Source organism: Galeopterus variegatus, unplaced genomic scaffold, assembly GCF_000696425.1.
Source record: "Galeopterus variegatus unplaced genomic scaffold, G_variegatus-3.0.2 Scaffold716, whole genome shotgun sequence".
NCBI classification, from domain to species: Eukaryota; Metazoa; Chordata; class Mammalia; order Dermoptera; family Cynocephalidae; genus Galeopterus; species Galeopterus variegatus.
In genome coordinates, this window is record NW_007726827.1 from 335701 (window position 1) to 352249 (window position 16549).

The 16549-nt window shown below is 38.6% G+C and overlaps 1 protein-coding gene across 4 annotated transcripts in view; it reads right to left on the minus strand.

Moving 5' to 3' along the window:
* LRCH1 (leucine-rich repeats and calponin homology (CH) domain containing 1) overlaps positions 1-16549 on the minus strand; it is a 208366-nt gene that overhangs the window by 68650 nt on the left and 123167 nt on the right. For all 4 annotated transcript variants that reach the window (XM_008571768.1, XM_008571765.1, XM_008571767.1 and 1 more), the window contains exons 4-7: positions 9068-9173; positions 4707-4843; positions 3208-3335; positions 2024-2087 (exon numbers count right to left, since the gene is read on the minus strand). In XM_008571768.1, coding sequence (XP_008569990.1) covers positions 2024-2087; positions 3208-3335; positions 4707-4843; positions 9068-9173 — 435 coding nt within the window. The remainder of the gene's footprint in view (positions 1-2023; positions 2088-3207; positions 3336-4706; positions 4844-9067; positions 9174-16549) is intronic.

Sequence of the window (16549 nt, forward strand, 5' to 3'; positions counted from 1 at the left end):
TGTGTCCTCCGAGTTTCATGTATTAGAAACTTAGCCCCCACTGTGACTGTTAAGAGGGTGGGAAATCCTATTATGGTAATTGAAAGGTGGAGCCTTAAAGAGGTGATTGGATTGTAGGACCCTGCAGTAGTGAATGGATTAAACATGGTGGTCAGGGGTGTAGCTGTGAGGGCTTTAAGAAGGAGAGTCTGTCTTTCTCTCCCTCTGCTCTCTCTGTTCCACCATTTTCACAATGTGATACCCTGCCATCACTGTCACCACCACCGAGACCGTCACCAACTGTGTACCCTGGACTTTGGACTCCCAGCCTCAGAAACTGTAAGCAATAAATTTCGTTTTCTTTATAAATCACCCAGTTTCAAGTATTTTGTTATAAGCAACAGAAACGGACTGATACACAAGGTAACATATTTGCCAAACAAAGTGAATACAGAAAGCTACATAGGATAATTCAGAACCCTTATTATTCTAAAAAATAAATTTCTTGGAGGTGTTCATAAGTAATGAGGCTATAATGTAAGACAAGAAAGGCCAAAGGGAAGATTTGTGTATTTTATTCTGTTGAATATAGTACTTTCTATAGTCCCTTTTTCTTCTACCCACGACCCTTAAAAATTTAGCAAAATTCCAAAGATATGCATCTAATTAAAAGGGAGAGAATAAATCCTTGGGCTCCTTTTAGAATGATATGAGCATCCTACTCATACTTAGTGAGAACAAAGGGAAAATGAAGTTCTTTGTATAATGTTTTATTAATGAGCTTAATTAGTCTTAGAAGAGAGATAAAGGATAAAGCAGAGTCTGTTTTAATTTAATAGAAAATAAGCTTAGGGTAAGTAATTTCTGAAATAATGGTCCACTTCAGGGGACTTTTAATAAAGCTGAAGGGGATGAATTAAAACACAACTTATGAAGCAATGTGTTCAGGACTTCCCTCGCCGGGGGAACCCCCCAAACTATGAATGTGCTTCATGGGGTCATTTTCTTTTATTAACACTGGCCTTCTTTTTCTGCTTGCTAACTTTTCTTCCTTTCAAAATGTTCTTTCTTAATTACAAAGATTTTTAAGGAATCCTAATTTTTTAAGTACCCTGTTTTGTAGAGTATTTTGTGGGAAATAAATTCAAATATTTTAGCTCCCAATGAAACCTCAAAGACCTGAGAAGAACTGGAAAAGGCTTTCTCCTGAAGACACACTAGGTGAAAATGTGAATTCCTTAGATGGTGTAGTTGACCTATTAATTACAACTTCAGAGAGTAGAATAATGTTTCAAAACTCAACAACTACAAAAACTCTACAACTTCCTTCAAAAGGAGAAGAGTACCTGATAGCATGCACGCTACCACACTTACCCCTTCTAGTTCCTTGAGTCAAGAAACCCCATTTAATGGTATATTAGTGTAAAATTTTTAGGAATCTAATAGACTACATGTGAGATAATAAAAAGTTATTTATAACCACTACAGAAAGCTCTAGTGTGTGAGGGCTCTCAGCTTACAAAAAACCAAACTTTTGCCCAATTATCTGAACAGAACACAATCTACAAGTTTTAAGAAAACAAATATTGTTACAGAAACTAAAGCTACTCATAAATGCATTTCCTGTGGGTAAAGTGCTAAAATGCCATGTACACTGACTCCTTCACATTTATGCATGCACTTATCAACTTTTTCCTAAATTACTCTGTCACTTAAAAGCAAGTATATTTATAAAAGTGCTTCACGGGTACTTACACACCACCTTTATAATACTTATTAAGCATCGAAGAATATTCTAGATAATGAGAGTGAATGAAAGAAGAAGATAGGCAGTCTACCCCTGAGGAATTTACAAAATATTAAAGATACAGCAAAAGAACAGCTAAAATTTACATAACATCAAGAGGATTTCAAGTTGCTTTTACAAACATTATCACATATTCTCATCCACATGTATCAATGCCCTTTACCAGAAAGAGTTCAATGAACACTGGCAGATATATCTAGAAAGACAGAAGGAAAAAACTCTGATCACTAACTTTACCTCGGTGGCAGACAATCGCTTATCTCCATTATCACTTCCAACTCCTGAATCAGAATCCTTCTTGCTGAGACCGATTTCATCAAGATTGAATTCATTTAGAAAAAATTAAAATTAGAAAGTTCACATTAGGATATATCAATTTATATTCTAATAGTGACTTTGCTCCACAAATTTTTATCATCATAAGGCAACAAATTAGTCCAGTATTAAAGAATACTAAAACATAGGCCTAATGAAAATCAGACACTTATACTGTCTAAATACAGTACAAGATTAATTCTTTGTGTTCAGGGTTTCATTAATTTATACTCTAACCAAGTGACCTGCTTGCTGTTAGACATCAAATTGTTTTTTTGAAAACAGTTAGCAATTTTCTTATTTTACTTATTCTTGCATATAAAAAAGAAATATACTACATAATTGCTTTTACCTCATGTTAGGAAGTATGGTTTCTTTCAATAATTTTGTAAACTTTTATCCAGTTATTAAATTTAATAGTATCTTTACAAAGATAAAATAATGGATACATATTTTAAGCATTATATGAAAGTACCATTAGGGTAGTCTGAAATTTTAAGTCAACTTGTTTAGCAAAAGGTGAAGGAAAAGATTTCTGCAGTGAAGACTTCTCAAAAAGAACCTGCATTTCTATGTGTGTTCAGTGTGGGAATTTTGTTTTCTGGAAGCTCAACGCCTGATTTATGCCACAAAAAGCCCAAGGACATATGAAAAGATTCTAACACTTCCATTCAAAACAGGAAGTGGCAAAAAACTATGCACACAGCATTTTTAAAAGACAATTAAGAAATAAAGGCAGTAGTTTTAACAATGTTCTGGAGGCAAATTAAAAATTAGTAACTGTTGAAAGTCATGACTGAGCTAGATACAGTTATTCTGACAAGTAAAAAATACCCATATTTATATCACAGTTCTTATTTATACAGACACACACATCTTCAGCAAGGATTGATTATTGATTAGGAGAGGGTAGATAAGATTTGAGAGATGCCATGATGATCTCAACAGCATTCATTTTCTCTCTCTTATTCCAACATTTTCTCAAACTCCAAGTTCTAAATTTGAATTGGCTGAGTGAAGCAAATAGATTTTTGAAGTTAGTTACCAGGAGGGCCTTGGCCTAAGCAAATTCTAAACGGGGGCTTTGAGTGACGGCGTCGACTCACCTGTCTTCCACGTGCTGGTGTAAATGTGGCCTCTCCATGGTGTGGAGGTAAAGAGAGTCAGTTGTCTTAATCTGGCATGCTTGTATGCTCAAATACTTAAATATGTGCACTTTTCCCTTTGTGCAAATCTATGGAAAAATTAACAACACATATTTTTTATCCAATGTTGAAGCAAAATGTAAATTCCAGATATCTGGCTCTATATATTTTAATTTTCACAATTTCATTTTAAGTAACACCCAAACAAAGCACACTAAATTTGACCTCTCCAAAATATATACAAATTAGGGGAATCATTTCTTCCAAATTCTACTTTGTCGTTAAAACGATGCTCTAGCAATTTCTTTTTTCTTTTTTTTTTTTTTGTGACCGGTAAGGGGATCGTAACCCTTGGCTTGGTGTCGCCCGCACCACGGTCAGCCAGTAAGCGCACCGGCCATCCCTATATAGGATCTGAACCCGCGGCCTCGGCACTCCCAGCGCCACACTCTCCCAAGTGAGCCATGGAGTCTTTTTTTTTTTTGTGACCGGTAAGGGGATCGTAACCCTTGGCTTGGTGTCACCCGCACCACGGTCAGCCAGTGAGCGCACCGGCCATCCCTATATAGGATCTGAACCCGCGGCCTCGGCACTCCCAGCGCCACACTCTCGCAAGTGAGCCATGGAGTTGGCCCGCAATTTCTAATTTTTCTTGAATTAAACTACAAATTTCTAACAGAATTGTATTTAAGTATTAGGGTAAGAAGTATAAAAATCAAATAACTGGCCTGGTAATATCCCAATTACAAAAGATGACAAAAGTATAATTATTTTCAAGCCCATAAGAAAGCAATTAAGAGATTAAAAATAATTGTAGATTTAAGAAGTTCTTAAATTATTTAGAAGGAAAATAAATTTTAAAATATTTACATGGTTAATCATCTGAAAGCATATGTACTTCATTTCGTTCTCACAGAGTTTAATATTTGAGCTTGAGCCCTGTCTCTAAATAATCAATAATCATATTTTGAGATATTTAAACTTTTCCAGCTAACGTTTATAAGGATTTTTTTGGGGGGGGGGAGGCAGCTGGCTGGTATGGGGATCTGAACCCCTGACCTTGGTGTCATCAGCAACAGGCTCTAACAAAGTGAACTAACCAGCCAGCTCTCCAGCTAGCATTTAAATAAGGAATATACTTCTTCTTTTGAAGCCAAATACTCCATGAGAAAGTTTCAATTGTATGTACAAATGATAAGTAATTAAATATATAATTGTGGAGTTGGAGTGATCAGAATAGTGAGTCAAATGCTGGTAAATGGATTTGATGCAGCAGAAGACAATTTGTTGTAGCCAGAATCACCCAAGGGTTTATGCTTTTAGACACTGTGACTGCTTATGATCATATCTCCTACAATATTAATTCAGCAGAGAATCAAAAACCCGGCTCTGTGGAGAGCTGGGTAAGCACTATTGATAGCATATCCCACAGGACAAGGGCTTCGCTACAAGACCCTCACCTGTGCTGGAGGCGACTGCAGAGGGTTATTCTCAAGCAGTAACACTTGCAGCTGCTTCATCTCTCTAAAACAAATCGGGATCACGAGCACTTTGTTGCAGGAAAAGTCAAACTTTACCAAGGGAAGGTCTACTAGTTCTAAAAGAACAGAAAAGAGAAAAAGAAACCTCAGAAAGCAACAAGATTAAATAGCTAAACATATGACAATTAATTTTCTGCTTATCAGAATAAATGTCACTTGGCACAATCAAAAGCAAGTTTTGCATTAGGAATATATGGTATGTATAGATAATATACATTATAAAGTATATTTTCTAAAGGAGGGAAAAATCTTTCATTAGGAGCCCAATAATTGTAAATTGTTGTTACTTCTGATAAGAGATGGAAACACTTGACAATTATGATATGTATTGTCTAAAAAACACCCCCCTTTTTTTTTCTCCAGCAAAAGAATCATGCAAGCCAAGCCATACAGGACATGTTTATGTTTTACCTTCAAACTGTTTTCAAGTAGCACTTGCTAGCACATGCATAATATGCTAATTACAGAATATTCTTATATATTCAATGTATCTGGGCTGGCATAATTCCAGAACTAGTTACAATAAATATGTTCATGTTTTTCTCAACTGCATTTTAAAAAATAAATGTTACCTAATTTAGAATTTTCCGATGGGCCCTGTAATTCTGGTTTGATGAAGCTTTATTCTAGTGCTTTTAAAAAGTCTTTTGTAGCTCCGCTAACAAGACAGAACATTATATTTAGCTTAAAATCTCCACCCAGCGGCACAGTAAACACTCAGTAATTTCAAGCATTCAAACCGACATTGGCAGCTGCTAGAAACGAGGTCAAATGTATTCCATACAGCAAAGAGAAGCTGAGCCATGCCAAGCATCTAGGGGGATGCTGGCAAGCCACTGAATCTCTGTGTGAGCTGTGGAGGGTGCATTTCAGAATAGGGCCTCAGCAGTGCCGTTATGGGACCTGTTAAGAGGTGAAATATGGTGCTTTAAAATACTAAAGGAGTTCCGAAGTGGAAGAGGAGCAAGAACTAGATAAACAAGAAGAACGGAGGCAGGGACCTGAGTAAGAATTGACACTGTTGTTTCCTGTCCCCTACCCTGCCAGGGGTTTTCACTTCACTCTCCTATGCTCCTTCAGATTCCATCAACACAGCCTCGCCTAGTAACCAGAGTCTCTTCTCAAAGTTCAGCATGTTCTGCGAGTGTAAGAGACTTTCCTTCTTTCACGCTTTCATGTATTATTTTGTCTTAAGGAGGCAGAAGAGCTTCTAGCTCTGCAGGTCCCAAACTCAGGTCCATGATAGGTGGACTATATTAAGAGAAACTCAGGAAAAGGATTTTTTTTAAAAACACAGACCCCTGGTCCTGAAGCCAGGGAATCTGTATTTCTTAAATTGCCCTAAGTAGTTCTATGCTCCAACCCAGCTGCCTCCCCCCTGGCAGGATGAGCAATTTGCCTCAGGCCACACCGGTCATCGCCTAGTCATGGTGGCTACATTGACAAAGGGGCTTTGAGCTGCAGGAGGTGGGAGAAGGATGAGGTAAACCTAGAGGACAGCGTGGAATCATGAAAGGGAAAGTAAGATCCTCTCTCACCTCACAGTTTGTTTCTAAAGCAGCTAGGAATCAAGGGGATTGTGGGACAAGGGGAATACCTCTCTGCTGTGACCCCAGCAATGTTCACCTATCCCCCAGATGGATGACTTACTCTCTAAAGGGAGGTTGGCGAATCAGTGGCAAAATTTAACCAGACTCGGGATCTTCAGCAATTCTTTGCCACTTAAAGTGAAAACTTTGAAGCAAGACTAGAGGTCTGAGTTCATAGCAGGAGGTAACTTACAGGTAAATAAAATAAGAAATGGTTTTAGAATGACTTTTTCCTTTTAGTTCCAGCTTGGACCACACTTGCCATCGTAGTTTAGGAAAACCATACCTAGACAGTTTCACAACAATAAAATGGGAGAGAAAATGACCACCCTGTAATGCCAGCCCAGAAAAGGTCAAAAGGAACACAGCAGGGAATGAAAGTAAGAAAAAGAAGAAATCCCACTTCTCTCCACTGCAAACAGGGGCAATGAATGGCTATTTTAATCCTCTGTTCATTCTAGTCCTAGAAAGAACAATATACAGTCTCCTCATTGCAGTCGTGGTAGTAAAACCACCACAGAACTGATATGGGTAATTAGGCCACGCACTTTTTTCCCTCCTCAAATTGAAAGCATATGAGGAGGAGTATCTAAAAAGGAAAAGCACATAAGTAACTATAGAAAGTCTTTAAATTCACTGCCTGAAAGCATTATCAATGCTCTTTTGTCAATAGAATTCTCCAGAATGAAGCAAAAAGAAGCTTGATATTCAAGATATTATTTTTAAAAATTTTTTTCCAGTAAACTTGAGTTTTAGCTTTGAGTGTATTCTAAAATATCAAAACTGAGAAAACATAATTATGGTTATTGTTATTTGTAATTAATATTACAATTTGTAACTGATATTTTTAGGGAAAGGAATGCTTTTAAGGTAAGAGAATAAGGAGTGGTAAGAGAAATAAAAACCCAGATTTTGCAGGTGCACTTTCCACACACTTCTAAATCATTACAGCCAACTGTAAAATGATTAAATTAATTTTTCCTTTTGGAAACGGGAATTCAATCATTTGTGATGCTTTCACAATGATTAACTTAAGTTTAACCATTAAATTTAAATAAAAGTTTTCTTTAATGCATGAAAGGTTATATGCATACAAACTTGCTACTTAATAAGAGTTTTCCCTTGTATTTGCTTAAACCAAAAAAAAAAATAGTTTCATACATTCAAAAAATGGGACAGAACAATGACAAAATGAAAAATCAATACTTTTATACCAAGTCATCCCAAGTAATAAAGTGATAAATCTTAGCTGAGATTTCTAATTCCACTCCTTTACAGTGCTACTCGGCATGAGAAAGGTGAAAGATGGCAGGCGGACACATGCACCTCCTGTCTGCAAAGCACTTTACATGTGATGGAGTTCTTTCCCTTTCATGAGCTCCACTTTCTCGCCTTGAATAATGAAGCACTTCAAGCCAAAGATCAACATGGAGGAACAGGATAATAAAAGTCAAGCAGCTCACAAACTGCTGCATTATGTCAAATTAACCAAATGCTGACTGTTTCCAAATATACGCTTTTGCTTTGAGGATACAATATATGTTTGAAATTGGTTAGGTCTAGGGTCCTTAAGCACAAACAACGGAAATCAATGTGATCTTTGAAAACCAGAGTACGTTTTGGATAAAACATTCCTGATCCAGGTCCAAACCCAAATATGAAATGCAGATCCACTACCACCTACAAGGCTGCTTTCAAGGTTTTCATGGTACCTGAACCCCCACAAACTGTACACGGCTGCCAGAGCAGGGCTGTCTGAGGGACTCAGCATTTATGCTGGGGGCAGGAGCTAAGTCTCAGTGCTGGCTCTGGAACCACCACCCGTGAGATGTGCCAAAACTACCAGGGACATTAGTCCAAGTTTCGCTTTAGCAGGGGAAGCACCCTCAGCAGAAGAACAGATTCTAGACACTACGGGTTCCCAACCAGGGCTCCCAGATCCCCAAGGCCAGAAATCCTGAGAGCCAGGATCTGTAGGACCAAGCATGTTCCCTAAACTGTTGGCTTCATGTTCTGGAACATCACAGCCATGCCAAAAAGTATTCCTGTTGCCCCCTGTTATGAGCTGGATCATGTCCCCCAAATTCATATTTTAGAGTCCAAACCCCGGTACCTCAGAATGTGACTGTCCTTGGGGAGAGGGTCTTGAAAAAGGTAACTACGTTAAAATGAGGTCATTTGTGTGGGCCCTAATCCACTGGTGAACTGGTAAGAAGGAAAGATTAGGACACAGACTCGCACAGGGAGAAGACGACCTGAAGACACACAGAGGAGGAGATGGCCATCTATACGCCAAGGGGAGAGGCTTCAGAAGGAACCAGCCCTGTCGGCGCTGTGATCTCAGGCTTCCAGCCTCCAAAATTGTGAGAAAGTAAATTTCTGTTATTAAAGGCACCCAGTCTGTGGTTCTTTGTTAGAGCAGCCCTAGCAGACTAATAACCCTCCCCCAACACCACACACACACACACACACACACACACACACACACACACACACACACACACCATTTTATTGCTATAGACTTTAATTAAAATTACACCTTGGACTTCACTTTTGTCATGTGTATGTAAAATTCAATTTATAATTAATATGAATAGGCATACACACATGACAAGATCTACCCTCTTCACAAAAGTAAACCAAAAAGATCATAAAAGTCTCTCATTTTCTTCATTTTCCCCTCATTTTTACCTTGTGGTAAAACTTTAAGGTAATTTCTTCTGACATTCAGTTCTCGTAGAGATTTCAATTGACCTATTTGCTGAGGCAACGCTGTGATCTCGTTGCAGCTCACATCCTGTATCAAAAGCAGAGAGAGAAATAATAAATGCCTTTTTCTGGGAAATCAAACATTTTATGTGAAATCTCCTTAAGGAACTTAAATATTTGAACAACCACACAAGTACACTTCTATACTGGTCTCTAGGTCTCCAGCAAGTAAGGCTCTGAACAGAGAAGCAAAAGAAAGTTCCAAATTCCAAACACCCTGTGAGGAGAGAAAAAGAAGGAAAAAAAGGACGCGGGGAACACTCGGTGGCTGCTTTGCCAGCCTCTGGCTTGCCACTATCACTTTTAATTTTCACAACAAACACATGAGGCCAACATTACTACACTAATATTTACCGATCAGAAAAATGAGGCTCAGAAAAGTTCAGCCAGTTGCCCAGAAGTGCCAGGGCTCACACTAGGAACTAGGAGAGTTCGCAGCCCACTGTTAAGCCACTATCCCACAGTGGTTAAGATTGCGATGTATCCTACTTTACCAAACTCCCACATTTACAGTGAAAAACTATGAATATCAGTGCCCTGCTTGGTTGCACTATTTATTTAAAATGGAGTTCTTACCACATGGCTGGAAACCTTGTAGCCATTCACCTTTCCACATATTTTATAAGCATAACTGTGGGGTATACGGGTTTTGTCTTTGCTTTGGAAGGCTAACACTCTATTAATCCTTGATTGGAAGCACCTCCTGACACATGCAAAATGAAGGCCATGACATTTACAGTTTAACACATCCTTAAGATCACCCCTAAACCAATCTTCCACTTGGTTCTAATAGCTGTGCCCTGCTCTCCCCCCGACCACCTCCCCAAGCTACTCCTTTAGTCTAGACCAGCTTCAACTCTCAGCTGGACACTGTGATGGGCTCCTGCTTGGTTTCCACACCTCAGTCTCCTCCTCAGATCCTCCCTTCATAGAGCTATGTGGTTCACCAGCTTAAACACTTGCAGGGGCTCCTCAGGAACTGGAGAATAAAGTCCAACCTTGGCAGCAAGTCCCAGCATCTCTGATGAGGTCTGTCGATTCCTTCAGCGCCATTTCTCTAAATGTCCTCCCTTGCACCCTACACTCAAGCCATGTGATTGTGACTTGCAGCTCTCAGTATGTGCCAGGCTGTTTCACAGTCCCTTAACCTGTTCAGGCTCTTTCCCTGCCTGATATGCCATCCCTGATACTATCCTCTTGTACCACCCACTCTTCTTTGAAAACTTAATTCAAGTCTCAACCTCCTCTTTGAAACCTTTCCTGGGGCTTCCCCCACCTTTCCCACTCTGATCCAACACCCAGGGAGACTGACCACTTTTTCTTTGTGGTCCTGTAGATGGTGTGTCACTGTAATTCATTTGCTCACATGTTTGCTTTCCCCTTTAAGCCTGTGTGCTCCTAGGTGGGAGGGACCCCGGCTTATCCACTCCACCCTCTTGGTGCCTAGCAGAGTACCAGGTATAAAGTGAGGGATCAATAAACGTTGGATGAAACTTCCAAAAGCCATCTATATTGGCACTCCATAATACTGTGGTTCCTTCTGCTTCATGGCTGGGACCCTAGGATGCTCCGACATACATACCTAAATACCGTGCAGGCCCCTCTTGGTATCATGGAACCAAAGATATATTTGGGCTATGAATGTGAGGTCAAGTCGCTAACTATTCCACTTCACTTTTGAACCTACAAAAATTTCCCCCTTTCACCTTAGAAGGCAACAAAGTATCATTTTAGAAATCTACTTCTTCATTCAGATGAGATGAACACACTGACAGATCTTCTGAAGCCCCCTGGGCTCTGTGTTGGACCAGAGCGATCCACAGGAAGTGAATCGCTGCCCTCTAACCTCACCTCCTCTAAAAATCCTCAGGTGACCTGCCCACCTGTCATGGTCAAGAGGGGGCTCAATGGATACCACTGGATGAAGAGCCACAACACCTCTCCTGATGAAAGGGAACAAAGCTGAGATCTATGCAGGCTGAGTGTACGCAGTGTCCTCACCATCGTGGCTTTTCTGTACTCGGCTGTCTGATGGCTGCCTGTGGGGCAAGGGGTGAAGAACACCAGGTGTCCAGTGGCAGCACCCCCAAGCTGCTGTTGCTACATCAACCCTGGCCCAGAAAAGTCACACACGATTTTAAGAAAAACATCCCCGGTGTTTAAAACAAAAACAAAACAAAAAAACCTTCCACAAGCATATCGGCAGAGACCGAAAAGTCTAAGGAACTAATTACAGAATTAGGAGGTGCAGAGATTTGTCCCATCATCTCAGCCCCTTGCTGAGTCACAAATCACTCTGACTTTCTGGATATATTTCCACATACGAGAAATGAACACTGAAATTCCATCTTTTCCCAATTACTGTGCATCCCGTCAGTCACAGAGGTCAACAAACAAATCCTCTCAGTGGAAGCTTTATCTTTCTTTGCCTTATCTAACTGTCGAATACCCAAGAGGCCCATTGCATCCTATTTTAAAAGAGCCCTCATGCAAATGGTACACAGGTAAGCCCTAGAAATACATGAAATCAAATCATTCTACTGGACTCATAATCATGCACAGTTGCTTTGTTGATGTTGTTGGTGGGTGGAGGTGGGGTTGTGGGGAAGAATTACTGGGAATTATTTTCCATCCGTAGACAGACATATGTTATTAGCATCTAAAATAAGTTTTTATAAGCATAATTATCAGCACAAGAAAGACGCTTTTGCAGATCATAGAAATCACAGATTTTCAATGTGAAACAATTTTCAGAAATTTCAAGGACATAATTTTTCAGAAAAATCTTTCTTCTTAAAAAATAAGGAAAGGGCCAGGTGGAAGCAAAAAGATAACCAATACATTTAGGCAGCATTTTCAAGTGTGGAATCTCCTGAGATGAAACTCAGCCTTATTCCATTTTTTATTGTGAAATGTTAACCTAGCTCTTTGCTGATCATCCCTGGGTTAGCCATGAAACCAAGGCATGCTGTTTCCCTAAATATAAGGTAATTTTTTTCCAACATATATTTCTAACATAGTGGTTTTACCAAAGAAAATCAACTCCCCCCAGCTATATTTAAGTACTTATTTACAAGCAGGGAAAACAGTTGCCCGATTTACTTAAAAAAAAAAAAAAAAAAGAAAGAAAGAAAGAAAGAAAGAAAGAAACTTTACATAATGATAAAAACAAGTTTGTCCTTCTGCGATTTACTTAAAAAAAAAAAAAAAAGAAAGAAAGAAAGAAAGAAAGAAACTTTACATAATGATAAAAACAAGTTTGTCCTTCTGACTTACAGGACAGAACATCTGTAGACAATTAGAAGCACAAAGTCCAATTGTCCATTCACATTTTGAAGGGTATATGGTGAAGGTCAAATTATTTTAAAAGTACTCTGTACTGTTGTCACTTACTTTCTGTCCTGATCAAATAATGGGGAAAAAATGCCCAGGCAGATCTAGCATCAAAGCAAGATAAAGACTTTTCACTATTATATAACCAATATTGTAGAAAATAGTGCAAAACTCTATTCCCCAGAAGTCAGTGAACCTTGACAAATTTTAAAGAGGTTATGAATTTCATCGTAACTCATTTTCATAAAGCCCCATGGGTAATTATGTCTTAATTAGCTGGGGGATGAGGAGGAAGAAAAAGGAGGTAATAGTCTAGGTGTCTGGGGATGATTCAGTTTTTAAAATATAAAAGCACACACATGATGATAGTCAACACTGCACCCCCCAAATATGTACAATCAATTATGCTCAATAAAAATTAAATAAAATATAAAAGCAATATTCCTAGAATGATCCTGTTCTCTAGAACATTTCTGTCCAATTTTGGGTAAGATAAGTTATGGATTTTTTGAGAGGAGAGTTATTTAAAGAAGATAAGATTTAGGAAAATAAATTTAAAAAATAAATAATACTAATGCCTCACATTTCTGCAATTAGTGAGAATTTATCAGGTTATATATTCCAGATTCAGTTACTTATTATAATAATCAAATAAATCCCTTCTGAATTTTCTATTAGCCCTTAGCTATGTCTTAAAGAATATTTATTCCAAGCTTCAGTGAAATCAAACTACCATATAATTAGTGTTATAATATTACAAATATACAGGTAGATCAAAAACAATCATCATGAGTATCTGTCATAAATATTTACTGATTCTATTTTTTTGATATAGAAATGAATCTAATTATAATAATATAAATACTCAAGCTTACATTCTTCATGGACCAACCAGTCGAACTTTGTCATTTAAATAAAAAACAAAATAGAGAATTCTGACTATGACTTAAAATATACTTACTTTTCCACTGCATTAATCGTCACATTTTTAGGTAACCAAAAGAAATGTTTGGAAACTAAGATTCTCATTATGATAAAAGAAGTCCCTAAAAGTGTTAAATGCATGCTGGAGGTTAGTACATTTTTGTTATAAAGTGCTAGGTGCTAACTTACCTTCAGAATGCAAAAACGACCAGGATTTAACATATCAGAATAAGTTCAGGAATTATTAAGCTAGATAATGCTCACTTTCAGAAAACAATATTGTAAAAAAGACTACTAGTTTGTTTTTTTTTTAAGGAGTGAGGTCTAATGAAAACCAACATAAATACTGTGTTGCGATGATCTTGGTTACTGAAGAGTTCCAGCGAGACAAGGCCACATGTGGAATTACAGGTGGTATTCTCACAAGTGATCTTTCTCTGACTCTCAGGTTTTCAAAAACTTGGTGTGGTGATACTATTGTGTAAGTCATATTTTTATGATAAATCTAGCTCTTTATTTAACTGACGGAGATACAACTATTCTGACAGGAAATGCAAGCTATTAACACTACGCTCCCCTGAAGCAATCATGCCCTTTTGTGGGAGGCCTTTTGTATGATTTGCTGTGTAACTTTAGGTCTTAACCTCTCTGAGCCTATATGAAAAGAGGTGAGGATTAAATAATTCTAATTTTCCTCCAACATCAGGAAAATCCATTTACTACATCAGAAATAATGAAAAGACTTTGGTTGAAACATAGATACTTAACTTAGCAATGTCAATTTTGATTCCATAGCAATAAAAAAAACCTCAATGCCTGTGGTCATAACTTTCAAAAAAAAAAAGAAAAATCAGTATATTTGTTTAAACTCGAAACTTTTCAAGCAACCTCTGGTATGATAAATCATCACCTCTCAACACTAGTGTTTCTTTCCAGTGTAAAACTCTACTCCACACCCCTCCGCATGGCACAAACACATGTCCTATACCGCTGCTCTTCAAAGGCAGGCAGAAATAGAAGCAACAGAAAGGGCACTGAGCAAGCTCTGGGATTCCAACTGTCCCACAGAAACCAGAGAGGTTAGGAGGCATCTCCAGAGACCACGGTGGACGAATGATTAGGGTGGACACATGAATTTACATTTCCACTATACCTACCTCAGAGATTGGAATGCTATGCATAAAAATAATGAAGAAGGGATTTTCCTCAGAAGATGCTCAGTACATCATGTGTTTACAATCAGTCCTTGAATTCAAACTCTCCACACAACCAAACATTTCATGAAAACAGAGTAAAAAATTGCATGTCTAGTCAAGGCCAGGAAATGCACCTTCCAACTAGTTATTACTTGAGCTAAGCCTCGTGAGCCTTCTGATTCTAAAAGCAGGTTTTTAAGTCAGTGATATTGTATTCTCTCACATGAAGGTAAGAGCTAGAAGACATGATTTTTACATGTGAGTTGGGGGAGGGCAGACTTGAGAAAAAACAAACGAGACAGACCATCTCTGGACCCTAGCATGTCACCATGCAAAGAGAACCAAGGAGAAAACTCTCAGATCTTTGGCAAATGCCTCATAAATGAAAGACTCTCAGTTCTAACTCAGTGTGTTTGTCTTCACAGCTGTCTGTTAGTTATAACATATGACATTTATTCAGCACCCCTTACCAAATATACCTTATCCTTCTGGCATGATCTTTTTCACAGTAAGAGAAACATGTTTCTATAAGTTAACAAGGTTTTAATGAGCAAAGTGAGGTTTAGTTAACCCAAGAGAAGTCTACAGACCCACGGCCTGACTGTTGGCTCCAGAGTAACAGAATTTTCTTAGAGACGGTGACCATTTCTGCCACACACTTTTTTGTAACATTCGCCAATTCACTTTCAGCTGTTTGTGGCCACCTCAACTTTAAGGGGAAAGTTGAATCAAAGAACTCCAAAGGAAAAAAATCACAGTCCATTTCCATGAGGACTAGAGGAGTCTAGAGGAGGAGACAGTGGCTGCACTATGGTGCAGACTTCAATCAGACAAAGCTAGTTTTTACCCCAGCTCCACCACTTCGTAGCCTGATGGCTTTGTGTAAGTAATTCCAAAACGGGAACCTGTCTGTAAAATGTAAACATGATACCTCCTTGTTGGATTATTTTCAAGCCTATATTAAATGATATACATCATGTTCCTAGCAGAATGCCTGATATACAGTAAGTGCTCAGTAAATGCTAGTGCTTTATCTCTTCCCCTTATAGAAGGCACACACAGACAGAGACAGTTACAAAGCAACATACATATACAGCTATAACTGTGAGGTGACAGAAGGTATGGAAGTCAATGTGTGGCCAAGGAAGTCAGAAAGTTCTAGATCATTCCCAGGAGAAATGACCCTGGAGGGGCCAGCTCCGTAGAGCTAAGATTCCAAAAATTCTCTTGCATCTACAATAATGTAGAAATACAACATGGTCACTCTTGCTGATTCAAGAAAAAGATGTTTCAGTGGTGCCTCTTAGAGGCTTCTTTGGAGGAGGAATATCTGCTTTTCAATATTCCTTATACAATCTCAAATGGCTGGACAAGCCAATGACCGAATGGAATGATTTTCTGTTTTAAGATTCTCAGATAATTGTGATATATTTTAAAATGTCAGAAATTATTTTCCAACTCTAACTCCTTTCAAAAATTAGGGAAGAGAACTGTTTTCTTTTAGAGGGCTACAGTGTTTTTCCTTCTGTTTTTTTAAGTGAATGCTGACTCTGGAATGTTTGTTCACACCTGCAGGAAAGGAGAGTGTACAACGCAATTTGGGATACTCTCAGTCTGATGTGACAAATTTTTAAAAATTTCTTCCCAAACAGTTAATAAAAAATGCTTAGATCCTAATAAACTTAGAGATTTTATCAGCACTGAAGCACTAGGTGGCTTCAGGTATTTTTTTTTTTTTTTTTTTTTGTGCCTTTTTCGTGACCGGTAAGGGGATCACAACCCTTGGTGTGGTGTCGCCCGCACCGCGCTCAGCCAGTGAGTGCACTGGCCAGTCCTATATAAGATCCGAACCCGAGGCGGGAGCGTCACTTCGCTCCCATCCCCGTACACTCCCGAGTGCGCCACAGGGCCGGCCCGGCTTCAGGTATTTTGAATGCCTGGGAAGTTCCCA